General features: G+C 36.3%; 8 protein-coding genes across 8 annotated transcripts; 3 read left to right on the top strand and 5 right to left on the bottom strand.

The window, feature by feature from the left end:
- Positions 1–9: 9 nt before the first annotated feature.
- On the bottom strand, positions 10–2,483 carry hscA (putative Hsp70 chaperone (HscA)). Its single transcript, XM_026763342.1, has 7 exons — positions 2,263–2,483; positions 2,157–2,207; positions 1,974–2,100; positions 1,761–1,926; positions 981–1,688; positions 441–921; positions 10–390 (listed from the first exon to the last, which is right to left on the bottom strand). The coding sequence occupies exons 1-7, from the start codon at positions 2,303–2,305 to the stop codon at positions 122–124; spliced, it is 1,845 nt and encodes a 614-aa protein (XP_026621128.1). The 5' UTR covers positions 2,306–2,483; the 3' UTR covers positions 10–121.
- An 803-nt stretch (positions 2,484–3,286) lies between these two features.
- BDQ94DRAFT_100850 (cyclin-dependent protein kinase regulatory subunit CKS1) lies at positions 3,287–4,073 on the top strand. Its single transcript, XM_026763341.1, has 5 exons — positions 3,287–3,328; positions 3,436–3,580; positions 3,637–3,781; positions 3,840–3,898; positions 3,949–4,073. Exons 2-5 carry the CDS (start codon positions 3,477–3,479, stop codon positions 3,983–3,985), a joined length of 345 nt encoding a protein of 114 aa, XP_026621127.1. The 5' UTR covers positions 3,287–3,328; positions 3,436–3,476; the 3' UTR covers positions 3,986–4,073.
- On the bottom strand, positions 3,877–5,149 carry BDQ94DRAFT_152522 (DsbA family protein). The gene is made up of 5 exons (XM_026767986.1): positions 5,029–5,149; positions 4,943–4,962; positions 4,489–4,887; positions 4,383–4,430; positions 3,877–4,328 (listed from the first exon to the last, which is right to left on the bottom strand). Exons 1-5 carry the CDS (start codon positions 5,102–5,104, stop codon positions 4,251–4,253), a joined length of 621 nt encoding a protein of 206 aa, XP_026621126.1. The 5' UTR covers positions 5,105–5,149; the 3' UTR covers positions 3,877–4,250.
- A 1,947-nt stretch (positions 5,150–7,096) lies between these two features.
- On the bottom strand, positions 7,097–9,345 carry BDQ94DRAFT_100749 (uncharacterized protein). Its single transcript, XM_026763339.1, has 4 exons — positions 8,964–9,345; positions 8,572–8,897; positions 8,371–8,512; positions 7,097–8,324 (listed from the first exon to the last, which is right to left on the bottom strand). Exons 1-4 carry the CDS (start codon positions 9,083–9,085, stop codon positions 7,688–7,690), a joined length of 1,227 nt encoding a protein of 408 aa, XP_026621125.1. The 5' UTR covers positions 9,086–9,345; the 3' UTR covers positions 7,097–7,687.
- Positions 9,346–9,479: 134 nt separating this feature from the next.
- BDQ94DRAFT_152517 (uncharacterized protein) lies at positions 9,480–9,882 on the top strand (the record flags this gene model as incomplete). The annotated part of the gene is made up of 1 exon (XM_026767985.1): positions 9,480–9,882. A coding segment is annotated over exon 1 (250 nt), but the record flags the coding sequence as incomplete, so codon positions are not given.
- Positions 9,883–10,547: 665 nt separating this feature from the next.
- On the bottom strand, positions 10,548–12,470 carry BDQ94DRAFT_100737 (E3 ubiquitin-protein ligase RNF103). The gene is made up of 2 exons (XM_026763338.1): positions 11,945–12,470; positions 10,548–11,877 (listed from the first exon to the last, which is right to left on the bottom strand). The coding sequence occupies exons 1-2, from the start codon at positions 12,082–12,084 to the stop codon at positions 10,692–10,694; spliced, it is 1,326 nt and encodes a 441-aa protein (XP_026621123.1). The 5' UTR covers positions 12,085–12,470; the 3' UTR covers positions 10,548–10,691.
- Positions 12,471–12,563: 93 nt separating this feature from the next.
- cyp3 (putative peptidyl-prolyl cis-trans isomerase) lies at positions 12,564–13,599 on the top strand. Its single transcript, XM_026767984.1, has 4 exons — positions 12,564–12,772; positions 12,987–13,132; positions 13,199–13,336; positions 13,392–13,599. Exons 1-4 carry the CDS (start codon positions 12,703–12,705, stop codon positions 13,581–13,583), a joined length of 546 nt encoding a protein of 181 aa, XP_026621122.1. The 5' UTR covers positions 12,564–12,702; the 3' UTR covers positions 13,584–13,599.
- A 175-nt stretch (positions 13,600–13,774) lies between these two features.
- On the bottom strand, positions 13,775–17,157 carry BDQ94DRAFT_162992 (alanine--tRNA ligase; the record flags this gene model as incomplete). The annotated part of the gene is made up of 6 exons (XM_026769649.1): positions 13,775–13,948; positions 14,017–16,425; positions 16,487–16,522; positions 16,608–16,634; positions 16,685–16,830; positions 16,890–17,157. The coding sequence occupies 6 exons, from the start codon at positions 17,155–17,157 to the stop codon at positions 13,775–13,777; spliced, it is 3,060 nt and encodes a 1,019-aa protein (XP_026621121.1).
- Between the last annotated feature and the right edge of the window lie 10,843 nt (positions 17,158–28,000).

Raw genomic sequence — 28,000 nt, 5'->3', positions numbered from 1 at the left:
CGAAGCAAGGAAATCGGCCACTTTGCGCAAATTCGATGGTGGGACTGAAGGGTGAATGGTAGAGGCAAGGGCAATTGTATAGTGCCGCACTTAGGACCATGATAGGATCGCAGAGATTCGTTTACCGAGTGGCCATGGCCTTAGTAATGAGTCTCTTAAGAGCAAGCTCCTTCTTCTTAAGATCTTCGGGAGTCGAATCTTCAATCTCAAGCTGGGCCATAGCATCGCTGAGTGCCGATTCGATCTTCTCCTTGTTGCCACGCTTCAGCTTCAGCGACATGGTAGGGTCGGAGACGATTTCCTCAACACGCGAGATGTAGGACTCGAGCTGTTGGCGAGACTCGAACTTCTTGGTGAAAGCCTCATCGCTGGACTTGAACTTCGCAGCGTCTAGGAACTGTCAGTATATATAGATATATCTTTCGCTGCGTGAAACGTACCATCGATCATCTGCTCAATCTCAGTGGTGGAAAGCTTGCCGACGGCATTGGAGATGGTGATGTTGGCACTGCGTCCAGAAGACTTCTCGGTAGCAGTAACCTTGAGGATACCGTTGACATCAACTTCGAAAACAACCTCAAGTGCGGCCTCTCCAGCCCTCATAGGGGGGATGGGAGCGAGGGTGAACTCGCCCAGAGAGGTGTTATCAGCACAGTTGGTACGCTCACCCTGGTAGACGGGGAACTGCACCGTGGTCTGGTTATCGACGACAGTGGTGAAAGTGCGCTTCTTGATCGTAGGCACAGTCTGACCACGGGCCACAACAGGAGCGAAGATGTTACCCTCCATAGCAACACCGAGAGACAGGGGAACGACATCAAGCAGAAGAAGATCCTGGGTTTCAGCCGAAGAAGCCTTTCCAGACAAGATACCAGCCTGAACGGCTGCACCATAGGCGACGGCTTCATCGGGGTTGATGCTCTTTAATTCAAACTTGTTAGAACAGGACTCGTTTAATAGATGGCCAGGGTATCACTTACCTTTTCAAGCTTCTTGCCATCGAAGAAATCGCTGAGCAGCTTCTGGATACGAGGGATACGGGTGGAACCACCAACGAGCACGATCTCATCGACCTGGCTCTTCTCAAGGCCAGAATCCTTGAGAACCTGCTGCACTGGCTCGAGAGTACCGGAGAAAGACTTGGCATTCAGATCTTCAAAGCGAGCACGGGTGATGGAGGAATTGAAGTCCTCGCCATCGAACAAAGAGTCGATTTCCACAGTAGTCTGGGTAGCGTTGGACAAAGTACGCTTAGCACGCTCGCAAGCGGTTCTGAGGCGACGGAGGGCTCTCGCGTCTCCAGAGAGGTCCTTGCCAGTCTTGCGCTGGAACTCCTTCTTGAAGTGGTCCAGGAGGTTGGTATCAAAGTCTTGTCCACCAAGGTGGGTATCTCCGGCAGTAGCCTTAACAGTGAAGACACCACCTTGGATGTTAAGGAGAGACACATCGAAAGTACCACCACCAAGATCGTAGATAAGAACGTTACGCTCCTTATCAGACTTGCCGGAGCCAAGGCCATAAGCAATTGCTGCTGCAGTGGGCTCGTTGATGATACGGAGCACGTTGAGACCAGTAATGGCACCAGCATCCTTAGTAGCCTGGCGCTGGTTGTCGTTGAAATAAGCGGGCACGGTGATGACTGCCTTCTCGACCTTCTTTCCGAGTTTGGTTTCCGCAACCTCTTTCATCTAGCGTGATCTGTCAGTAACGCAAGAGATATAACAAGCAATGCCGCGTAGTTGGGGCCAAAGAAATGTTACCTTCATGAGAACCATAGAAGAGATTTCTTGAGGACTGAAAGTCTTGGTTTCGCCAAGGTACTCGACCTCAACCACAGGGTTTCCACCCTGATCAACAACCTTGAAGGGCCATGACTCAACATCCTTCTTAACGATGGGATCTTCGAACCGCCGACCGATAAGACGCCTGGATTCAATTAATAACGAACATATGTGTAGCGAAAAGCTGCTTACTTGATGTCAAAGATGGTGTTCTTAGGGTTCATAGCGGCCTGGTTCTTCGCCGCCTCACCGATCAAGCGTTCCTTGTCGGTGAAAGAAACGAAGGATGGGGTAGTGTAGCTACCCTGCTCGTTGGCAACTGCATGTTTATCAGCTAACCAGCGCCGGATCCAGAGTACACAGGTATCGACATACTGATCTCAACATTGGTACCCTCATAGTTGGCCACACAGGAGTAGGTGGTTCCTGAAGAATCTCGTCAGTCATGAGATGAAACAACAAAAGTAGAGGCAAGGCTCACCAAGATCAATGCCGATGGCACCTTCGTAAACTTCGTCGGCCATTTTGACAAATGTGAATGTCTCAAGAGAGATGGGATAGGAAAAATGAGATGATGCCAAAAGGCAGGACGATTGTTGGAGGAGAAGAAGACTAAATAAATTTTGCCCCAGGCGCTGGAGTGGGAGCGGTTAAAATTTGGGATGAAAAAAAAAGAAACCCACTTTGCAATTTTTCCTTCCCTTTTTTTTTTTTTTTTTTTTGTTGCCCCTTCTTTCCTGACCCAATCTTCTTCGAGTACTGCCGGTTTTGGCGCGTTCTCGGCTGAGGTAAACTTGGGTTTCAAGCCCTGGTTGGCTGCTGAACTTCTTAGATAATCAGGCGATTCTTTCTTCCTCATTACTACTACTGTACTTAATACACAGTATCAGGGCAGTGGCAGAGCGCACTGGGTAATAGTTGAGAAGTATAACTGTGCTTCACTAGGTTTTTGGTTTCCTTCTCCGTGTTCAGTATGCAACTTTTTTCTTATAAAGATCCTACCGACAAGCATCTACCATACAATAAATTAGATTGTTATCACACTGTGAATATATAAAATCTAGTATGGCCATCCAGTAAAGTTAGTAAACGATCCTTCATATAATTGTTTTGGGAAGAGATAAGTAGGCAGCCAAAGAGACTGATTGTGCACCTCCAATCTTTGACGACGGCAAGTCCCTTATGGCCCCTACTTAAACATGGTCTGTATTATAATGATATAATCCAATTCACAACCATCTAGTCCTGACTTGATGGCATCCAGGTATCAAATTTGATACCTTAGGCATTAAAGCGGGTAGCTACTCCACTTGTATCCTAAAGTCGAAGAGTCACTGCTCGGACATCTTAATGGAGGCTCCTTCCACGCGCCCTCAAACCAAGACAGCTTCAATCTACACCTTGCCTGTTTTAAACTCTAGAGGTCAGTAAGAAGAGACTTCTTTCGACAAGTCATCGTCATAACGCTGTTTGCGTCTCTTTGAGACTCAAAAAGTCCTCTCACCCACTTGCTTTTCCTCACTCTGCTACCAAAGGACTATTTACTTGTGAGTGTCTGCTTGGACCGTCTGTCAAGAACAGGCAGGGGCCTTTCTGTCAATTGTCGCAACAACGCATGATTTGATGCTTCTTTCTAACAGCAACTAGACTGCAGTGATTACGATAGTGTCTGCCCCGCTACCCCCGCCTTTCCAGATGGACATCGATCTAAGCAGAAGGAATAAAAAGCCCCGCCCTTTGCTAGAATCTGAACGGGAGAGATTAGAGGAATTCATTGATTCTATTCATTATTCAGCCAGGTATGCCGCATACAAGCGATTTTTTTTGGTGTGCCTTGGCCTTACAGCAAACGCAGATACTCAGATGACCAGTTCGAATACCGCCATGTCCAACTCCCCAAAAACATGCTCAAGAAAATACCTGCAGACTATTTTGACAGTTCAAAAGGAACGCTAAAACTACTGTGGGAGGATGAATGGCGTGCACTTGGTATCACACAAGTACGTAAGAAGAGGTCGACGAAAGTTATAAATGTAAGACGTCTAATTTAATGATCAGAGCTTGGGTTGGGAACATTATGAAGTGCACGAGCCAGAACCACATATTCTTCTCTTCAAGTGAGTATGGGGACCCTGTCATCGCTTTCAAGCCTAACCAATGCATACAGGCGCCCCTTGAACTATCAGCCGCCAGTATCACAGTAACTCGTCAGCTGGAATACTGTTGATGCCAACCTTGCCCCCGTCGCCTCTGAAACACTAATACAACGAGATCCAAAAACAACAGTCACTGATAGTGAGCAATGCATGCGAGAAGGCCCATTTGAATAGACTGCATCCAGATGTTTCATCCTGGAAATTTCGGGTTTCAGATTGAGATATGCTCCTTGCTACCAGAGAATGCCCACAATTATCATCTGCATTTGAATACCTCCTATTATCATACCACTCTCTTTTAGAGCACAATTCCCTACGCTACATTCATGGCCAGCCATTGCTCCCATTGTGTGGCCGTGAAGCTGCTGCTGATACCTGGTTCTTCGACGCCCTAACCAGCGGGATCAGTGCATCAAATCGCTCAGTTAATAATGAGACGGCTTACATTGAAATATACGGTCGGAGATACATGGACGCCAATTGTTCGACCTGACTGTTATATCTAGTTAGGATTCAATGTTGAGCCCTGTAACAATATTTCAATGGCGCACCTTGACCATCAATTTGATATCATTCGTCACCTTGTTGCCGGTATTCAACTGTCCATCAGGCATAACTTCGCTGATGTTCAATAATTCGAGCATCTCGTGTTCGTCAACACCAACTGTCGCGGCTATTTTTGCAAGTCTCTGATATGTCTTGTTACGTGTCTCTTTAACAACACTGACATCAAAGAATTCTTCTTGGTGATTGAAAAGTGCAGCGCTAAACTCCCAGAACTTGTCTGGAGCTATTTTCAGCACCGCCGCACCAGCTTCATGCGTCAGAGTGGATGATGGATGCCAAGGTTGAATGTGCTGACGAAAGACAACCTGAAGTCTTGATTGATATTTTTGTAAGATAATTGGACTCACCGATGTGTAGAATGTGTTGAATAGCTTTGCAGAGTACTGGAAGTAGCATTTTAGTAAGCCCTTCCTGGGCAGGGTGTTGTATAGTACTAACGGGGCAGACATAATCAAGGTCTTCGATAATTAATGCGTTAGTCATCGGGGTATAGAAGAGCATCGCCAGTATTTCATTTAACATACAGAGTTCGAGGGTATGCCATGGTTGCTGTGCATTGGCCAACAACTTCTGCCCCAGAAATTTAGGATGGAGAGCCATTATTGTTAAACCTTCTATAGTCAGCCCTTGTCGATACTAGTAGTGAGCTGAAAAGAGAATGCCCCTCTACACTGCCTGGCCTTATCGGCGGGAGTAAGGTGATTACACATCACCTGACTGGTAACTACGGTAGTTAACTAACTAACGTAATCGGACAACGAAGCGGCGCGACAACGAGCCGGCGCGGGAACCCTCACCGCTTCGAACCTCCACAACACGCGACATTCAACCTTGCTTAATTCAATCAATATTAAAGCTATTCAAACGTATGGAGAATCTTTCTAGAGATAGAAGACTAGTGCTTGCCTGTGAGGCCTTTAATCGCGGTCAATTTACTACCAAGAAAGCATGTGCAGCAGCATTTAATGTCAAGATAAGCACTTTGAAAGATCATTTGAATGGGATCAAGTCTCGCGCTGAAATAAAGGCAAATTTAAGGAAGCTATCTAATAATAATAAATTAGTATTAAAGCGCAGGATCCTTGAATTAGACTCACGAGGCTATCCGCTTACTATTATAAAAGTACAATATCTTGCAGAGATCCTTTTATCATCGAAATCAAAGTTAAAAAATAACACTTTTAGCAGCAAACGCTGGGTTAACCGATTCGTTCAACGTCACCAGGCTGAATTGAAGTCTAAATATACTTAATATTTTGATTATCAACGCGCGAAGTGCAAGGATGTTGATATCATAAACCAGTAGTTTAAATTAGTACAGAATACCATATAAAAATATAGGATTCTTGAACACGATACTTATAATATAGATGAAACGGGTTTTTAAATGGGAATAGCTTCAACTGTAAAGATTGTTTGCGGTACTGAATCCCGTGAAACAAATGCAAGATCTATACAATCTAAAAATCGTGAATAGGTTACTTCAATTATTATAATCAGTACTGTAGGAAGTATACTACCTCCACAGATTATCTTTGCAGGTAAAATATAATAAGAAAAGTAGTTTAAAACTATTCCCAATAACTGGCAGATCAGTATTAGCGATAACAGATGGATGAATGATAAACTCGCGTTTGACTGGCTTCAGTATTTTAATATATTTACAGCTTCAAAAACAATAGGCCAGTATTGTCTTCTTATTCTTGATGGCCATGGAAGTCATTTAACTATCGAATTCGACCAATATTATAAAGAAAGATTGATTATTTCTTTATACATGCCGCCTCATTCTTTCTATAAACTTCAACCGCTTGATGTCGCTTGTTTTGCACTGCTAAAGATTCTGTACGGCCGTCGAATCAAAGATACAGCTGACCAAGGCATCTACCATATATAGAAAAAGGACTTTTTATATCATTTTAAAAAAGTGTATACGAAAGTCTTTAATACAGCGAATATAAAATAAGGATTCGCTGCAACAGGGCTTATTCCGTATAATCCTCAAAAAGTGCTTTAAAATCTCAGAAATTTAAATTAAATACCTCCACTACCTTCGATATCATCATCTAATTAATTTATATATCTCAGTAAAACACCTTTAACTCTTTATCAACTGAATCATCAGAAAGCGGAGATCGAAACACTACAGAAAGCTGGGTTATTATCACTTATTGCAGATCAAGTACTCGAAAAGGTGTATAAAGATGCAGAAATAGTAATATAGAATGCTGTACTGCTTCAACACGAATTGAATTAACTTCGTGCAGTTAATTAATATAAAAAGAACAAGAAGAAGGCTTCAAAACGCTTTCTACAAGAAGAAGACACATTAGATGGCTCTACTGCGCGTCATATTACTCAGAAAAAGGATGTTGAAGCTATATAGATGAAGAACACTCAACGTCGGCTACCACGCTGCAGTAATTGCAACAAAGAAGGCCATAATCGCCTCAAATGTCCAGATAAAGTCAACACCTAGTTTCTTTGTATATAAGTCGTTTATTTAGTGTTTAATTGCTTTAATTTGAAGCGATCGTTGTAATATGGTAGGCAGAACAGTGGCTTGTTTGAAGTGTTGGGGATCGCCGCGCCGGCTCGTTGTCGCGCCGCTTCGTTGTCCGATTACGTTAACTATGAATAATTAGTCAAATCACATGGTAAACTAACCCTTTGGGATTTATTAATGAGTTGTCAATCAGGATAACTAATACTCGAGTTACCAAGCATCGCTTAAGAGATTTGACTCATCTTTGTGTACACAATTATCAAAGCTTACTACACCTGGTTTGACTAACGACAACTAGCACCCGGTAGCACGATTCGCCCTTCATATTTATGCGGAGTTTGAAGTGGTGGTACGTAGTTTGGCTGGCTGCACGAACTTTAGCAAAATAGAGGGAAGATACACATATCCCATCAAGACGCTGTACTGTTCATTTGCCTGCCTCAAGGAACCCATTATAATAAGCTGAATGCTCCAGATGGGGTCTCCGAAAGGATTTCGTGAACCTAGAATAATCCGTAAGAGACCGTCTGACAGACACACCAAACCATGTCCCTCGCTGGTATTTCACAAGGCTTTGAGGCCATAAAGGATACCACGGTATTGAGGTTGTTTGATACGCTCTGGGATTGGTGGTTTACACAAGTCAGCTGAGTTACAGCCAATGGACATAAGCGTTGCTAACGAGGACCAAGTGCCCTTTGACTGAACAAATTAAGATCTCTGATATCCATGGAGATAGCAGTCCATTGAGACCTCACAACATCATACTCTCCCTTCACCTCCACTCTGCACAACCCTCTGGGGCCTCGTATACCAACAGGACCAGAAAAGTACATGACACCGCGACGAGATGTGTGCACGTTGCGAGCCCAGCAGTAATTCAATCGCCACTTGAAAGCCAGGAGCGCCATACGTAGGTCAGAATCAGGCCCGAGCTTTGGCAGCGGTAATTTTCGCAACGTAGAAATGCACAATGAAGTATGTGGACGGGAGCAGTCCTTGGTTGATGGGCTGCCGTCTTGGGAATTCTGTGGAGGCGGCTGTGACACAGACCGAGAAACGTCGTCAAGTCCATCAGATCCTTGCAAGACCGAGGGCAATAAATTTGCATCTAGAGAAATAAAAGACCCAGACATCTGCTCATCCATCAAGCCTGGGCTAAGTCGGGAGATTTGCCTGCTCCACAGAACCAAAAAAGCATCCTTAATTGCGTGTGCCACACATAACGGCCTCATACATCTGTGCAGGCAGTCGCCGTCTTCTGAAGCTATTGGCTTCGAAACCCAGGCGAGGCCATTCGGAGATAGTTGTAGTCTGTACCAATGAGCAAATTATACTGTACTTATTAGGGCATACATACCCAAATCGATAGTATACAGGGGGTGCACGGTACGGGAATCGGTGTTCTAGCCAAACTCCTGCGACAGACACTGGTCCCCCCAGCATATAATTAAGTAGTCTTGATTGCGATGAGACATCCAAAACAGCTGAAATTAAGTCTTCTGTTTGTTTATGACTGGTTAATTTCAGACTGACTAAACGGCCATCTGCTCGCAAATACCTTTCAACCCCGAGAGCTTGTTCTTGTCAAGGGCTAATTTCCTAAAAGCTTGCCACTCAGGGTCTGTCGGTGCATAAAAGTTTCCTTCGTGTAAGCGAGGCCAACCTAGGGGAAGGAAGCGAGTTTGTATAGTAACAGCATGCTCTGAGTGGGGAGGAACATATTCGTCCCTGTCAAACTTCTCAGGTGTGGATGAGGCGTCAAGCCCTGGCAAACTCTCCGGTGACCGGTCAGTATCATAGAGCGACTCATCGAACCGCAAGACGGCGAAGGAAGTTAACAAATGAAGTGCAGTCCCGCACAATAAAAAGGTAGCTAGAAATTTCCTGGCGCACTTGTGAGTAAAGGGAGTGATTTTATGACAGCTTCGAACTATGAGCTGCTCAGCATACCTGGCCCACGGGCGTTTGATCTGTAGTTGACGAATAGTGACCGAGCTTGAATCCCGAGGTAATGGTTGGCTTATCCGGAATGTTACCTGGGATTTTCGAAGTAATCGTCTAGCATGATACATTGAGAGAACTCGGCCGCCGGTTTCAATTATTGGAGAAACATTTCAAACCACCAATCGAGCTAAAGATCAATGTAGGCTTATTGCCCAGTTTGCTGGTATAGAGTGCAACGGAGTAGGCCGATGGGAGAAGTGCAAGGCCTACGCCCAGCGATTTTCAAGTTTAAAGTCAGAGATGAATAATAACAAATATCGTGAGTTTAGTGGTTTATTAATTATTCACCACTACGATAGTATGAGCAGAAAGTGTTCTTCTGTGTTATTAGGCCCGGCCGCTGTAGCACGTGAGCCAAGCCAACCTTATGAGCCATGCAGAGCTTCCCCGAAGTCACATGATGTGCGGAGTACATAAATAGTATGTCCTGTAAGTTAGCTACGTTTTTGCCTAAATGACACCAGCCATTCTCTACACCAACAATCAAGCTATCCAGCTTATTATTCATTAAGATTTATTCTCATTCTACCTTCCTACTCACGCCAGTGGTGTGTAAGGGCGAACAAGGTTTGCGATCTGTCGGAAGGCTCAGATGGCTTGGGACCATGCCAGTGTTGGCATCCCATACGCCTACAATGCTTCCTCTACCCCTATTTCCGATTGCTATTCTTTGAGCATATCATGCCATGATGCAATCAACCTTTTCTGCACACATGGATCTTGTTCCCAGAACCCCCCTGGTGGGGTGGCTGCTACTGACTGCTATATCTGGAAGTGCAGAGAAACCACGGTCAGAAAATTTGAAGACGCCACACAAGTTATGCATTGGAATGGACCTGTAGGCTAAAAAAAAAAAAAAAAAAAAGCCGACGTTTGTTACCGTTTCCTCCTTATTTTCGCAATTGCTGTAGCTTTTATAGTAGCTATTGGTGCCGCCTTCAAGAAATTATTTCATATTAGACAAGATGAGTGCCCGATGTATGACCCGCGGATGTAGGGTTAGCGAGAACATTTGAACGAGGATCCGGAACGTTGCATGGTCTAAATGTCAACAATAAACATTGTCGCACACTACTTACTGAACTGGCTACTCCACCTGTCAACATAGCCTAGAATATCCAATATCTAACCTACAACATCCGTGTAACTTGGAGAGTAACCCTGGAAAATGATGCAAGTGAGTAGACTATGGCTAGTATAATGAATGTAGCCGTGCCATCAGATATCTGTTCTGCCAAGTCAACATATGACTGTCCTATTCTATTCATCTTGAGAGGACGGAAGATAGCCCCCTGCCAAATATCAATGAGCAGTATACCCAGCCATGCATTACCCGCTAAAAGCCAGATGTCTCCGGTTTCACCTGCACCAAATAAGCTGACCTAGATTCAAATAGTCTCAACAAACGCCAAGATCCATGCCAGAAAGTCGATAAGAGCTGATCAATTACAGTGAGAGGGGGAAATCGATATGACCTCAGCCAAGCAGGGGCACATTAGCCTATGATGGTGTGGTGCATCAATGTACTGTACAAAGCCGCAGGCGTTTGCTGCACCCTGCGCAAGGATAACCACGAGTCTGTCCAACCGGCATTCCAGATGTCGAGAGGCAGAGAAGACATGAGATTCAAGATATATAGATCAGGAGTCCTTGAGGATAACAAAAGGGAACATTTCATATAGGTGGTCCGGCTTCAAGTTCCCCAAGCGATCGGTTGTTTTCTGAATGTCGGACGTCTGCGTTCCTATTTGCAAGTCCTCTCGATGCACGATTACCTCGGAGACTGAAGTTCAGGGGAAAGTAGGATGCAGTGAAGAGTGCTAGCCTTTGAGCCCTCCGATCTGGCTGTCCAGACGAAGTATCAGGCACAGGAGATGTGGGCTGGTGGTTAGATTGAGAGGCTCGCCAAAGGCGCAATCGAGAGAAGCCCGCTCTGTGGGTCAACGGGCGCCGTTGCACATGCTGCTCCGGGGATCCCGACGGCCGCAGAAAGTTCACTCTTCCACCGATAAGAACAGCCTGTGGCGGGTTTATAGGTGTCACTCGTGCCATGCCACGTCGACCTTGACGTTCTGAGCTAGGAGCCAATTCAGAAGTTTCTGCGCGAGGTTTCGGGATGTAGTAATCTGCCTTACATAGGGGACAGCAAGCCCGTCGACTTGTCAACCATGGGTCAACACAAGACGCATGAAAAGCATGTCCACATGTAAGCCCCCGTATATCATCTTCATCCTCGATCGTATCGAGACATATAGCACAAGTATCCCCAGGATTTGCCAGGAAATCGGCAGGTACAGCGGTGCGGATATGGTCTTCAAGGTCTCCAACATCCTCTACGATGACATGGTTGAGCGCGTGGTTACGGGGCTGCTCCGGGGCTGATATGTTGGCGTTGTCGTTTACTCCGATGTTTGTAGGGCTTGGCTCGGAATATCTCTGGCTCTTCTCTTCAGATTGTGGTAGCGTTGTCTCCAGGTTTTCTAGTGGTGCAGAGGCCTGCGAAGTGTTGGAATCAACCCGCTGATGGCTTTTGAGTGGCGATGCCACCATGGATGAAGGAGCGCCAAGCGAAGCGGACAACATGTAGTTCTCATCCTTGGGGCTTTGCGACCGGCTATTCGGTGCCGAGATCCCGCCTGCACCAGAGAGGCCTTCATTCTCCCGGGATGACCTCCATGCTTTATACTTCGTCAGTGGAAACCTCTCGTTAACGTCGTCCATAGTCATCAACTTCTTTTCTCGACGTCTTCGGTGTGTTCGTGGCATAGCGACCAGATCTATAGGCTCGCCTGTCACTTCACTGCGTAATTGGCGATTGCGTTGATTATATCGAAAGCAATATTTTACCCCCACGATAATCCTGGAACGCGATGGTTAGATGAGCATCTAAGCGCAGCAAAGGCCTAGTGATACCAATTTGGACATACCATAGATTAGTGAAAACAACACCAAACCCGAGGGCGACGAAAAATAGTAGAGGCGAACTAGTAGGGCTTGAGCTGTTGTTATTCCCATTACGATCTGTACTAGTGGCACTTGAAGAGGAGCCTGTAGTCGTTGAGGACATGTCGACAGAAGGCGATGGGGGAGGGGGAGGGGTGGACAACGTTCAATAGACTATGCCGAAGAGGAAGAAAAAGAGTGGGAATTGTTGCGCGTATAGCAGAGTACTGAATGCAGTGTATCGATTTAAGGAAGAAGGAAGACACTTTTAAATAATAGGTTGTCTCTGCGAGGTTGGTCGACAATCCCATTCAGTTCATCTAGATGAGGGCACCAACTCCCAGGCTCATGTTAAAGGACGCCCCGGGAAGGTCATCACTGACACCGATATATTTGTAGCTTCCAAGCTGTCAAAATGGAGCCTGATCTGGTGTTGGATGCTCACCAAACTCAATGGGGGGAGGTGAAGTGAGAACAAATACACCAACGTCGTGGTCGCCAAACGCAGACACCTAAGGCTGGAACGTCCGAGTCACGGGGCAGGCGATCGATCATGTCGGAACCCACTGCGGGGACGGACGGGTAATAAAATTAAACAGAAACAGCCAATTCAGGAAACATCGTCATGGCCACCAGTATTCAACCACTTGTAGCTACTAGCACGTACCCAGTCTCTAACAGGGTCGATATCGCAAGCACGAGACCAGCAACGACATAACGAGAAATCAGACAGGTGAACAGAATGAACAGCGCAACTTCAACCTCGCACATAGACAGAAACCCTGTGGTTTTCTTTGATATAGCCTTAGGAGGTATGTACATCAGATGATACATAATCTGTTGCAACCCCGTTCTCCTGGCCCAGGCAGGCTACATAGGCACGTCCATAGGAATGGCTATGAATGTGTTTCATCAATATGTCGGTTTGTGGGTATTGTGCTGCTACTGGTTCATGCAGTGTTGTATAATGCACTATGCAACAAAGTCAATACTAAAGGGATAGTAACTGAGTTATCTCTATGACAGGCGAGCCTTTAGGTCGTATAAAAATGGAACTATTTGCCGATGTTACGCCCCGAACAGCAGAGAATTTCCGCCAGTTCTGTACAGGAGAATGTAAAAATGCACAGGGACGACCACAAGGATACAAAAACAGCAAATTCCATCGGGTAGTATGTTTTTTAAGAAATACAGAGGCGTGTGCATGAGAGATTGCTAATCCTTTCATATCGGAAAAGATCAAAGATTTCATGATCCAAGGTGGCGACTTCGTTAATGGAGATGGGTCGGGATCTTGTACCATTTACGGCACCCCAAGGTTCTCAGATGAAAATTTCCTTCTGAAGCATGACCATGCTGGCCTGCTTAGTATGGCAGTAAGTCCCTGAGCTACAAGACATCCATCCACTATACCTTGACTAATTCTCCCAGAATTCTGGTCCGAACACAAATGGATGTCAGTTTTTCATAACAACAACTGCAACCCCATTTTTGAATGGCAAGCATGTTGTTTTTGGTAAGGTGGTGGAAGGGATGGACGTTGTACGGATGATTGAGAACACTAGAACGACGCGAGATAAGCCCAACCAAGATGTTCTGATTGTGCAGTGTGGGGAGATGTGACACATTGATTCAAGGATGTTTTTAGCATCGAGATTCCAGTGGCATGATATTTTCCTTTTTATGTTACACAGAACAAAGAACGATAAGCAATAAGTCCAGAAAAAAAGTTAGCTGTTGTTTCGGGAAATTCACCATCAATCACTTAAGTTCTGTTTACCCTAATAAGCGTTGGCTACAGCATAGCCAACAGCCTATAACTTCAACTTGCCAAGGTAGTCAGAAGCTAAGCTGACAGCTTCGTCGACTCTGTCGGGATTAACTCCGTTGCCGACTGAGGTAGCTCCTTTACCTCCCGCCTTCCCCCCGACAGCACCAGAAACGATAGCTGCCCACTCACTGGCGGAGGCACCGGCCTCGCTTGATGACTATACAAAGTATTAAGTGCATTAGTTTCAATGCCAGAGGGCCCGAAGTAGTAGTGAGGAAGACATACCTTCGACACGTAACAGCCATGGGCAACACGGCCTTGATCGGTGCTTGCAGCTAAAACGTATACCGACTTGTCGGGCAACTTTGACTTCACGTAATTTAGAGATTCGCTAATTGCTTTAGAGTTCGCAGAGATGGGGAGCTTGGCGACAAGCCAACTCCTGTCTTGATTTTCCGGAGCTTGGAAGTAATTAGTTATGGTCTCCAGCGCGACTTTTGATTCGAGTTTTTGTAGAGCCTTTTGCCCATCGATAACCTCCTTGTTAATACGCGCGAAACGTTCGCGAAAGGCGGATTTCTGTACAGCAGAAATCGAAAGCTGATTGAGCTCGGCCTGGATCTGCTTTGCTTCCTTCTCTTTCTCTGGAGTTAGGGGCATTGCTTCTAGAAGATCGAGCCGTTTTTGGAATTCCGCTGCCAAACGCTGCACTTCATGCGCATCTTCGCCGGTCACAGCGATAATTCTGCGGATGCCCTTGGCGATACCGCCCTCTTCTAGAACAATGAGATCCTTAATGTCTCCTGTCTTCTGAACATGGGTACCCCCACAAAACTCAATGCTGACCTCTTTCCACCGCGGATCCTTCACGTTCTGGAGTATCTCACCCAGCTCCACACCAACGGAGACAACGCGGACCGGGTCAGGATAAGTCTCTCCAAATACAGCACGAACTCCAGAGATCTCCCGAGCTGTTGCAAGAGGGAGTTCTTGAGAGTAAACAGTGCAGTTTTGTCGAATATACTCGGTCGAAATTTCTTCAATCCGAGCCAGATCCTTGTCCGAAATAGCAGACTTGTGAGAGAAGTCGAATCTCAGCTTCTCCGCTGCGACAAGGGAACCTTTTTGCTCCACACCGTCCCCTAAGACTGTTCTGAGCGCAAAGTTGAGAATATGAGTTCCGGTGTGGTTGTTTCTGATCGGCCAACGACGCAGTTCATCATATTCGCAGATGACAGTATCACCTACCGAAAAGGAGCCATATTTCATGAAACCAGTATGCAGGACGTATCCAGCATAAAGCTGAACATCACCTACTTCAAGCTCGGATTGTCCATCGATAACAATTTTACCCGTGTCATTCTCTTGTCCACCCTGTTCAGCGTAGAAGTTCGTCCGGTCAAGAATAATTCCAAGTTGCTCGCCGTCGGGCACCTCGTCCGTAGATGAGTGGAACGTCTTGCCGTGGTATATGGCCTTTACTTGGGCGGTAATATTACCCTTTCCAAACTTAGCAGTATCATCAGTCTTGGGGACGTCGTTCATGGCTTCGAGCTTGCCCAGATCATGAACGTCCAACTTCACTGTTTCAGCGGAAGTTTTCTTCTGGCCTCTGCTTGCTTCTTTCGCTCGCGAACGCGCTTCCTCGAACTCTCGGTCATCGATCTGTAATCCCCGTTCTTCTGCCATTATACGAGTAAGGTCAACCGGGAATCCGAACGTGTCATAGAGCCTCCAGACATCGGCGCCGTGCAATTTATCAGCCCCCTTCGCCTTAGCCTGCTGGGCATAATGCTCAAATTGCCGCTCGCCGCGATCCAGAGTCTTAGCAAATGACATCTCTTCTTCGTCTAAGATTTCCATAACGTCGGGTTGTTTCCTTCTCAGTTCTGGAAACATATCGCCCAGTTGATCGACGACTGTTGGGACGATCTTTGAGAAGAAATTGCCAATCTCGACACCGAAGTATTTTCTGGCATATCGAGCACCCCTGCGGAGAACACGACGAATGACATAGCCGCGGCCATCATTATTTGGGACCGCACCGTCTGAGATTGCAAACATCAAGGTCCGAACATGATCCGCTATGACACGATAGGCAGTATCAATACCATCAGCGTCATCACTACCGAAGCATCCACGGTATTCCCTAGCTCCGGTAACATCTCGAATGGTCTGGAATATGGGAGTGAACACATCTGTATCGTAGTTTGACGACTTATTTTGCAAGACAGACACCAACCTCTCAAATCCCATTCCGGTGTCGACATGCTTGTTGGGCAACGGCCGCAGGGATCGATCCGTTTCACGATTGTATTGGATGAAGACGTTGTTCCAAATTTCCAATACATTTGGGTCATCTTGATTGACCAGATGGGCAGCATTACGTCCACCGATTCGGTCATAGTGAATCTCGCTGCAAGGGCCACATGGGCCTTGATCACCCATCTCCCAGAAATTGTCCTTCATGTTGCCTGGGAGAATATGATCCTCCGGAACGCCAACGGCCTTCCACAGATCTTTGGCCTCGAGATCTGGCTCTAGACCACCTTCCTTGTTCCCTTCGAAATAGGTAACATAGAGACGTCTGGGATCTAAACCGTAAATCTTGGTTAACAATTCCCAGGAATAGCGAATCGCATCCTTTTTGAAATAGTCCCCAAAACTCCAGTTCCCGAGCATTTCAAAGAAAGTCTAGTAACCATTTCCGTGTTAGCATCATAAAAGCCATTATTGATTTGGTGGCTTTCCTCACATGATGATAGCTATCCTTGCCCACGTCGTCGAGGTCCTACGTTCGCAAGAATTAGTAGACGCTCAGGTCTCTTGATTTAATCCTTTTTTTTTCTGGTAGCGACCATGCGCATTACACTTACATTATGCTTTCCTCCAGCACGAATGCACTACGGGTTGTGTTAGAACTAGCTGAAACCAGTAGGATTGAAGTACTGACCTTTTGAGAGTTGACTGCACTTTTCAGGTTTGCGAAATCAGAGTGAGGATCCACCGTTCCTAGAAAGATTGATTTGAACTGATTCATTCCAGCATTCGTAAATAACAATGTTGGATCAGAATGGGGAACAACGGGAGACGAGGCAACTGCCATTTTTAATTATAATCAGTTCTGACCGAGAAACTGTCTCAAAAAAAATACTTACCAAAAGTGTGGCCATTTTCCTTGAAATATTGAAGGAACGTATCACGGACTCGTTTGGAGGTCCATTCCAACTTAGGATCACTATCTGAAGCCATACTGAATGGTCTTGTGATGGTTCTTGCAAGCGGAATATTTGGGAGTGGGGGAGTGTGAAGGTGGTAGAATGTTCTGGGTTGCGACCTAAAAGGTGAAGATAGATGAGTCAAAGCCAGTTCCCCCTCCTTTATGAACCTATGAATACGCATCAAGCGACTCGTCGGTTGTAACATCCAGTTTTACTTAATTTGAAAATTCACACTGTCATGTGCAGTACCATATTTAATATATAATCCGATTACCAGGTCTAATTCCCTCATCCACCAAGAAAGGGGAAGGAAATAAAGGTCACTGGTTGTGTGGCTGATGGCACATGCTGGTGAGGAAATCAATCACGGGAAGAAGCGCCCCGCAGACAGTTACCCTGAGGGGGATCAGCCTCTGGCAAAGAGATTCGGTCGGTTGCATATCAGTATGTTTCTGTACCATCTATCCTATTATCTGCATTCTCCATTACCATTGTATGAGAGTCACTGGATCTGATTTGAACTCTTTTGCTTGATAAGATACCATAACCTCCGAATATAACATCAATGATAGGAGGCTTCCTGCTTCCGTCCATCCTGATACAATGTTATTGGACGATACCAAGGATATCATCTATATACATGATCTGGACAGAGAACTAGAGGATATTGAACCAAAGGATAACGGTCTTGAGATCTTTCCCGGAGTTGCTGACCGGATGTCAACTATCCCGAAGTTATTGGTTGCAAATACTACAAGCCCGTGCAATGAGCTAGTCCTTTACACCGAGCCTACATCATTATCAATCCCTAAGGAGTATGATAATGTACGAAAAGCGCTGATAGCTACAAGGGAGCGCGCTAGAAAAAGTCGACAGGATTTTCATACGCAAGGTCGGGACATCACCAAAAGCTCAGCCGCAAGCGCGACTACAAGTGGCCGCGGTACAGTAGAAGGGCCTATTGATGGATGTGGTGAGCCAATGGAAATTGATGTTGATTGCTGGGGCAGCATTCCGTCTGCCTTATAATTCACACTGTACATCCATTGTTTTGGTATTTAGAAATTTGGGTAGTAGAAATACTCTGGCAGGGTGCAGAAAGATTATCATCAGTGGCATATTTGACCTGTTGTAGCAAAGCCTCTACTATCCTTACTGCTTTCTATTCCTTGCTTTCAAGGGACAGGGTAAGATTTGTGATGAGGTCAGTAATGTAAGGATACTTTTTAAGATACTACTTGTGAAAAAAGCACTAGTTTCTCGCTGGTAGAGTCATGTCTGACTTTCTGAAATACTCTACCTACCTACTGTAAGGGAAATCCCCTAGGATATTGTTGTTGGTGTTACTGCTACTTTCTTATATATCTGCTACTCTTTCATTCAACTATCTTCTATCGTTGTAAGGTTTTGTATACATATAATTCTTGTGATATAGATATATACCATAAGAAATATTTTTATACTAGAACCAATTCTAGTAAAAAATATAAATAGATGTATGATAAAGTATATAATCTACAAGCTACTTGCCGACATACGTAGTAGATATCGATAGAAAAAAAAATATTATATAATCAGCGATAGTACCTCGAGTGTTGGTTATCATCTAACACTTTTCTGTTATCATGGTTTAACTATGACTTTTTTTTTCTTTATAACTTATTCTGCCAGATATAATTATTTCTACAATTATTTCTACAGTACTGCTCTCAAATTTAACCAAGAATAATATAAGAAAATCGATAATTATGTCACAAGAATTTATTTTCTATATTTGATATAACTACTAAGCTTTATTGAAATAGTAGTATTATGTGTGAAATATATTTTAATAATAAAATATTTATAAAATTTAAAAATATAATTAAATTTTAATTAATTATAACAGAGTCAGAAAATACCAGTATTTTTTATATTAGTATTTCAAATTTTATATTAAAATATATTATATTTCTTATATATAATTAATACATAAAGAATAATTTCCAGGATTTTATATAAATATTTATTACTATTAATTTATTAAATATTATAAAAATATATATTAGATCTAATTTTCTCTATACAGGGCTGTATAATAATATTTTATTTAACTAGAGAAAAATTATTATATAAAATTATGTTTTAAAATATAAGCTCCGGTAGCAGCTGGCACAGGTAATACTTATATAAAAAATATTTTTAATTTTTTAATTATTTTATTTTCATAATTTTCTTAATTTAGATATCCAGTAAGACCTGTATTAAAATATAGGATTCTATTAATATAATCAAACAGGCCGGGAATATTAAAGCTTTTAAAGTCTTAATAAAATCTTTAATAAAATATCTAGTCAGATTTTAACTGGAAGATCTGTTATATTTATTAACTTAGACTTCTACCAGTCTGTAATTTCTTTAATCTTAAATTCTATAGGCTTATTATTAATAATTCTTAGATGAATTATAATTTAATAATATTAAATATTAAAGATTTATATTTATTTATTATATAACTTAAAGGTCTTTAATAGCAGATACTAACCGGAAGCCTATATAAGATATAATAATATTTTCAAAGTCTTCTAGTTATTTAAATATATTTTTATATAAAAGTAACCTGCAGGAACCTGTATCTAATATTATTTTTTTTAAGAAAAACCAGATTTCTAAGTAATCACAGAACTAATAATAGACTAATTATTTTTATAATTAATATATTTAAATAAATTTATTAGATTAATAAAAGATCTAGATATATTATAACTATATTTATATATTTATTTATACTGAAGCTATCTATATAAATGTGAATAGTTTTAAAAATAAGTAGTTATTTCTAGATATCATATATAATAATAAAATTATTCTTATTTTCAGTAATATATACCTGTGGGGGCTGCTACTAGAAAATTATAATTTATAAAAAAATATATAAAATCAGAAATAATAAGAATCCCGGAAAATACTTATATTAACTGGTATATATAGTATTATATATTTTATAAGAATAAGAATAATATAATATTACTAGAGAAAATTACAGAACCAGTTAATATAGATTAAAAAATATAGTATTTCTAAAAATTATATAATAATTATTTATAAAATATATTATAAAAAATCCCGGAGATATCTAGAAATAAAATAAAGACTATATTTCTAGTTTTTTATTTAATATATATAATTTCAAGTACTATATAAAGAATTATCTCAGTATTCTATTTTTTTATTTATTAAAATGAAATAATATATGAATCAGTAAAATTTCTATGATTTTATTAAAGACTTTCAAATAAAATAATTAGTTAATAGGCCTTTAACACAGAATAATCAGATTTATTAAATTTATAAAGAATAATTATCATAATCTTATAGAAATATATAAAATAATAGCTAGTCTTTATATAATAATATGAAAATTAATTAATATAGAAACTAGTATATCAGCTATAATTTATAATATATAATTAAAAATAATATATAGTCTAAGAATTTTATCCAGTTTAAGTATTTTAATCATTTAATAAATATAAAATTTATTAAATAAAAGAATTTCTAGTAACTTTAAATAATAAAAAATTCTAAAAATTACTGAGATCTGTGACTGGCAGAGGCAGGAAAAAGATTATAACTAAAATTATTATCTTATAAAATCATCTTATCAAAAAAAGATAATAAATACTATTCAGAATCTTGGATAGCAGAATATATATCTAATACCTTTTTTATTTTTTATTTTTATATAATTTTTTATACAGATTTTATATCACTGATATTAGTAATTCATTAATAATAAATTATTTTATAATATTTATATATAGTATATTTACAGGCCCGCGATGTCTGGATATAGTATATAATATATATATATATATTTTAGAACTTTTCTTCTCCAGTAAAAACAGTAGTCTATAATATTTTATTTAGAATACTTAATTATCTATAGTAATTTCTAGCAGATATTATTAAAACCGGGTCTTGCCTACTGGCTTAAATAGATTTATAAAATAGTCTTATTAATAATCATTATAATTATCTGGATAATTTAGTCTATATATTAGTTACTATTTATAAATTTTATTATAAATTATTTTTATAGCAGTTCCCGCAGTATTTATAATATCTAGAATAATTAAAATACTATTTCTGGCGCCTGCAACTAGCAGATATTTATACAATATTTTATTTAATATTATAAAATCCAGAATTTTCTAGTTTTTATAAAACCTAACTTTGCTGGGCTGAAGTACAGCTATAAATTTAACTTTAATTAATAAATAATTTAAATTATTTTAAATATCTATTATATATATATGTTTAATTTAGTTAATTAGATTCTATAATATTATATAAAATTAATAATAAAGTTAAATTATACTTCTAGTAGTATCTCTATATTATTAGACTTTATATTTTTTTTAAATCACGTTTTAAGTTACTTATGTTATCTAGATCTATTATAAAAATTAATTAAATAATTAAACCGGCAAGAATTATAATTATTAATAAATATTTTTCTTATACTTTACTTCAGCTTCTGGATTTTCTTGATATTATTTATAATTATAAGAAAATAGTTTAACTTTATTTATAAAGAATTATATATATTTAAATTGCTGATAATGATATATTTTACTATCCCACTGGTAGTCTGTTAATATTAATTATATATATTTAAAATCTTAAATAAAATTCAGATCTTCTTATTAGTTTTTATTTACATTTATATATATATATTATATATATAAACCAGTAATTATAATCTAATCTATTTCAGAATTTATTCCAGAATACTAGGAGTCAGATAAATACTAATAATAATAATATATATTAATATATATATCAGCTACTAATTAAAATTCTTATATATATATATATACAGATCCGGGGGCCTCTATTAAATTAAATTTACATAAAATAATTTTTTATTCTAATTAATATATTTTCAGATTCTTATTACAGATATTAATCTATGGCTTCTATATTATAATTATTATATATTTTTAGACTTATTTATTCCATAATAGTAGATTCATGATTTTATCTAATAAGTTTTAAATATAATATTAGAAAATCTTTATATTTTAATTTTTTATTATATATTATATTCTCTTCTAAGTCTGGAAAGTGGCTTATAAAATAAATAGTTAATTATAATAAACTATTATTATTTAAGCTACACGTCATGCTCTCTATATTAATTTTTATTTATTAAATATTATTATATTCAGATATTCTGGAAATATAAATTATATTTATTAGATTTAAATATTTATTAGTAGAATTAAAATATTAGATATTAGAAGTACAGCCGGGAAAGCAGAGTTTTAAAAGATAATGTAGATAATAGAATACTTAAAAATCTTAATAGAAAATTCGCAGGAAAATTTAAAGAGATATTAGTAAGATTATTTAATATTATAGTTAGAATTCTAGAGATATTAGAGATATCTAATAAAATATTAGATAAGATATTTAATATTATAATTAAGATTCTGGACAGGATGCTGATTATTATAATTAAAATTTTAGACAAGATTCTATTGAAGATACTAATAAAAATATTTAATAGTAAATTAAAGAAAATATCTGGTAAGATTATTGAAAATTAAATATTAAATCATAAAGTATAGGCCTGGATTAGAGAGATTTTATATAAATATATTTTTATATATAATTTTATTAATTTAATTAACTTAGTTAATTTAGACTTTGCTAGCTTAGATATTTTTATTAATTTTAATATCTTTATAAAAAATAGTACTAGTAATCTTATTTTTATTTCTAATACTGAGATTATTAGTAAAATTTTATTCTTTATATTGTATAGTTTAATAAAGATCTTACAGTAGTTATTATTATTAAAAAAGTTTTAAAATTTTTATCTAGATTTTTTATTTAGATAGCTGGACAGGTCCTTGCTTTATTATATAAAAAGTAATTTAAAATAGTAAAACTAAAAATATTATAATTAATTTTTAATTTATCAGCTGGATTTTCTAAGTATTTTTATCTTTTAAAAATATTTAGAATATTTATAAGAAAGATACTGCTCAGTATCAGGATTTCTATAATAATTAAATCCAGGAAAGAACTAGACTTTATTAATAAAAAAATATAATTATTTTGTTTATACTTCTGACTGGTTTTAAGAGATAAAATTAAATTAAATATTTTTATTAATATCAGAATATATTTCAGAAATCTGCTGTAGTAAATTATATTTAGTAATATTATTATTAATTAAGCTATTAGCTGGATTACTAGCTGTGTAAATTCTAAATTAAAATACTAGCGGGAATAATTATAATAGATTTATCTGTTAGTTTCCGAGAGATTTTAATTAAAATTATTTATTTAATTTTATTATAATAATTAAATTAACTACAGCAGCATGTCTGTTTATTAGAAAATATTAGATTTATTCTACTTATACAGAGGATTCCTGTATTAAACTTTATATTAGGATTCATACCAGGATTTATACTGGTATAATTATTGTATAAATATTAAAAATTACAGAAATAGCTGGTATAATAAAAACTGTAATAACAGTAATAAATATAAAATTTATTGTAATTATAATAAATATAATAACTACTAGAATCAGAATAAATTAAAATATGTATAATATCTCAGGAGATATACTTTTCAATTACTTTAAGAATTATAAAGATAAATCTTTATTATTATTATTAATATATTTATATCTTTCATAACTTCCAGATTTAATATATTTGATTATTAGTTTAGTAAGATTCTTTGCAGTTAATATATTTATAAAAATCTAATTATAATTTAACTTTATAGTATTTCTTATTATAATTTTTAATATAATATAAATATACTGTTCTTTAAACTGTGTAGATAAGCCGGGTGTATTTGAGATTAATAATGTTAATTATATTAAAAAAATTTATAATAAAAGTTATACAGCTTAATCTACAGGACTAGATTCTATAAAATTATTCAGATCTTTAATATATTATTAATATTCCTGAAATTCTGAATAATAATAATAGACTAAATTTATTTTAATTTAGTCTGGAACACCTGCCAGTCTATTTTATTAATAAAATCTGATTAAGAATACTTAGATTATTTTTTTTTATAAATTCTTCTTGAGCTATTCTACTATCGTGAAAAGAAGAAAAAAAAGATAAAGATATAATAAATCAGAATTATATACTAATAATTAATAATATATATAAGATTACTGTTAGACAGAAAAGAAAATCAGATAATATTATTATAAATAAAAAATTTTATTTTATAATTATTTAAATAAAAAGATCAATATTTCTTCTACTTCAGAGCATTTTAGCAGCTGTAATCTTAGCTAATAAAATTTTTATAAAATTCTGGTTTAGAAATTATTATATCATTTTATGAATTATAAAATCAGAAATAATCTTATACAGGTAATATACATGCTATAATATATATATATTAAATTTCTATTTTATATAAGTAACACGGCAGGGGACGAGTACAGGAATTAGAAGAATTAAAAATAGAAAGATAAGATAACAGAATCAGTTATTATTTATATTTAGTAAAAAATTTATCTGACTTCTGGAATTATTAATAATAATATTTTTAAAATATTCTCTAGATTATTATTCATAAAATTTATTAAATAAATAATTCAATCTAGATAATCTTTATCTTTTACTTCAGATAAATTACTGTATATTGAATAATTTTTTTACAATGAATTATAAAATTAGATATTTATATAATAATAAAATTAATAATATTAATTTCTAGTATTAATTATTATATTATTACAGGCAAAGGCAAAGACAGGAATAGAGACTAAAATTATAATAATATATAAAATAAATACAAAGTATATATAAAATATGGACTTATTTAAAAAAATATAATAAATATTTAATTTAGTATATGGTAATAGATAAGTAAGCTGGAGTAGTCTATCTAATCAGATATTTTTATATAAAAAACTTTTTAATAAATTATTTTATAATAATATTAATGGTGCCAGCAGCTGCTAAGAGTAATATATTATATATATATTATATACATGTATAAAAAATAGTAAGTTGAATAGCTTTTTTTCAGAATCAAATAAAGATTCTATTTAAAAATATTAAGATTATCTGTTTTCTTAAGATTTCAGAACCTGCCACAGATCTGTAAAGAAATTATTAAAAATAATAATATTTTAATTATTAACTTTACTACTATCTTACTAGATATTTTAAAAGATACTTTTTTAGTTTTACAGGCCTCCTGCTTTACTTATAGTCTGTTTTTACTTATAAAAAATATCTTTTCCAATTTAACTTATTTTTTAAGCTAAGATAAAAGCAGCAGAGAGATATATTAAATTAAAGATTTAAATAAATAAGAAGAAAAAGATAAGAGTAATCGAAAAATATATTAATTAAAATCTTAGATAGATAAAGAAATAAAGATAAGAATAGTAGAGAGATATATTAAATCAGAGATTTAGATAAGAAAATAAAGATAAGAGTAGCAGAAAGATATACTAAATTAAAAATTTAAATAAATAAAAAGATAAAGATAAAAGCAGTAAAGAGATATATTAAACCAAAGATTCAGATCGATGAGAAGGCAAAGATAAGAGTAGTGGAGAGACGCACTAAATTAAAAGATTCAAACAGATAAGAAGGCCTTTTCCGAGATAGTAGAACAGTTTAAGAAAAATTTGTAAAAGAATAATCTAAGCATTGTTAATTAAATTTATTAATAAAATAAGCTGGCAAATATTCTATGTTAAATTAAAATAAATATTTTCTAATTATTATATTTCAGGATCTCTGAAATACTAACAGTATATTAAAAATCTAGGTAATTTTATAAAATCTAGTTTTATAAACTGAATTATATAATTTTCTTATAAAAGATTTTTATTATAATTAATATTATTAAATTAAATATACTCAGCCCACCTGTACAGCTCAAAAAATATTATAAGATTAAGTTATAATAATCAGACTTTATAAATATATTGATTATAAAAAATCTTATCAGACTGATAATAGAATATATTAAATCTGGAAACTATAAGAAAAATTAAATATTATAATAATAATAATTGAAAAGACTTATTTTTATAATTCCTGAACCAATTAAAAAGCATATTTTTTAAAATATTATATCTAATCTAATTTTTATTCTAACTTTAGTAATTATTATAATTATTACAGTCCTGGCAGGCTCTGCAGCTGCTGCTATAATAGTTTTTATAATATTAAAATTTTTTATAATTTTTGATAATTAATAAATAAATCTGCTATAATTATTTCTATTAGTATTCTAGCTAAAATTTATACAGCTGGTAGTCAGTCCAGTAAGTAGTAATATTACAATATACAGTTCATTATAATAGATTTTTAAAATATATTTTAATATTAGCAAAAATATCTAGCTTAGCTCTATCTATTTAAGCCAGTTAGAAATATGAATAAAATAATTATATTTCTTTATTAATAATTTAGTTCTTTCCCGGGTTTAATTATTATAAAAGTTTTATTATCAACTAATCTCTTTTTTTACAAGCATCCCAAGTATTTTTAAAAGATAAAGATCCTTAGAGAATCTAGCTGGTAGATTATTATTAAAAACCAGTTTTAATATTTGTAGTCTTACTATTCTAAATTCTTTTTTATATAGTAAAGCGAGGACCCGGCCAGTTATCTAAATAAAAATTTGGATAATAGTCGGGATAAAAGCCCGGATAAAAATCTTTAAAATTTTTTTATAATAACAGCTGCTGTAAAGTCTCTATAAAATTATATAATATAAAAAACAGGATCTTACTAATAATTTCAATATTAAAAGTAAAAGTAAAACTGATGGTACTCTTCTTTATAGAAATACTGAAGCTAACAGAGATATCTAAATCTAAATTAATAAAATTTTAATTAATTGAATTAATTTAATTAATTTAATTAATAAATTTAAATATTGAAATATATTTTTATAAAAAACTTCTAATCTAGACCTGTATCCTCTTATCCAGTATTTAATTTTTAATAATTTTATTAGATATATTTTCTGATCTGCTATTAAATATTCTTACCAGTACTTTTTAAGGATTTTAATTATAATACTAAATATCTTTTCTAGAATTTTAATTATAGTAGTAAACACCTTATCTAATTTTTCTAAAATCTTAATTATAATATCTAGCAGCTGTACCAGTAATTTCTTATAATTTTTTATAGATTTTCTACTACCAAGATTTTTTAGTATTTTATTATACAGATTATTTTTCAAGATTTTATTTTTTTAATTATATTTATAATATTTAATACCACAGCTGGGCCGGCAGGTATTGATCCCAGCTAGTAAAATCTTAATAATTTCTAATATAATTACTATCAGAATAGCTTCTGAAGATATCTATTATTATTTCCTTAAAAACTAAGATAAGTAATATAATAAGTAGCTTAAGTAATAATAACATATCAGACCTAATTATATTTTTAATAAGTTATTTTCTAGAATAAAAAAAAAATAATTTATAATAAATCAGGTTCTGAGTAATAAAATCCCCAGTAATAGAATAAATAATAAAATTTCTAATAAAATCTGTAGTAGAACCTGCAGCAAGATCTGTAATAAAAATTTAATAAGTTTATTTTTAATAAAATCTAGAAATAAAATCCCAGAAATCATTTTTCCAAAGAGCCTGGTACTGAGAGTACTGTAATATAATATTTAAAATTTATTAGATAAGATTATAAATCTACTGCTGCAGAATAAGTATATCCAGAAATATATTATAATTACTATCCAGGAGCTGTAGATTAATATCTATAATAAAATTTTTAAAATATACTTTTTAATTGAAATAAAAGACTATTTTATATGTCTAGTTTAATAGAGATATCTCAAGTCCGTATATATATTTATAAAAATCTTAACTAGCAGCTGGTATATATATTTATATAAATTATTATTATAGAAATCTATATAATTCTAGAAAAGATCTTAGATAAAAAATTAATAAGCAGTCTGAATAGTCTGGATATATATTTAAATAATAGAAATATATCTCAGAACAGATCCTG

This window comes from Aspergillus welwitschiae, assembly GCF_003344945.1.
Source record: "Aspergillus welwitschiae strain CBS 139.54b unplaced genomic scaffold BDQ94scaffold_48, whole genome shotgun sequence".
Classification (NCBI taxonomy): domain Eukaryota; kingdom Fungi; phylum Ascomycota; class Eurotiomycetes; order Eurotiales; family Aspergillaceae; genus Aspergillus; species Aspergillus welwitschiae.
The sequence above is the reverse complement of the archived record's forward strand: the minus strand, read 5'-3'. Positions and strand labels throughout refer to the sequence as shown.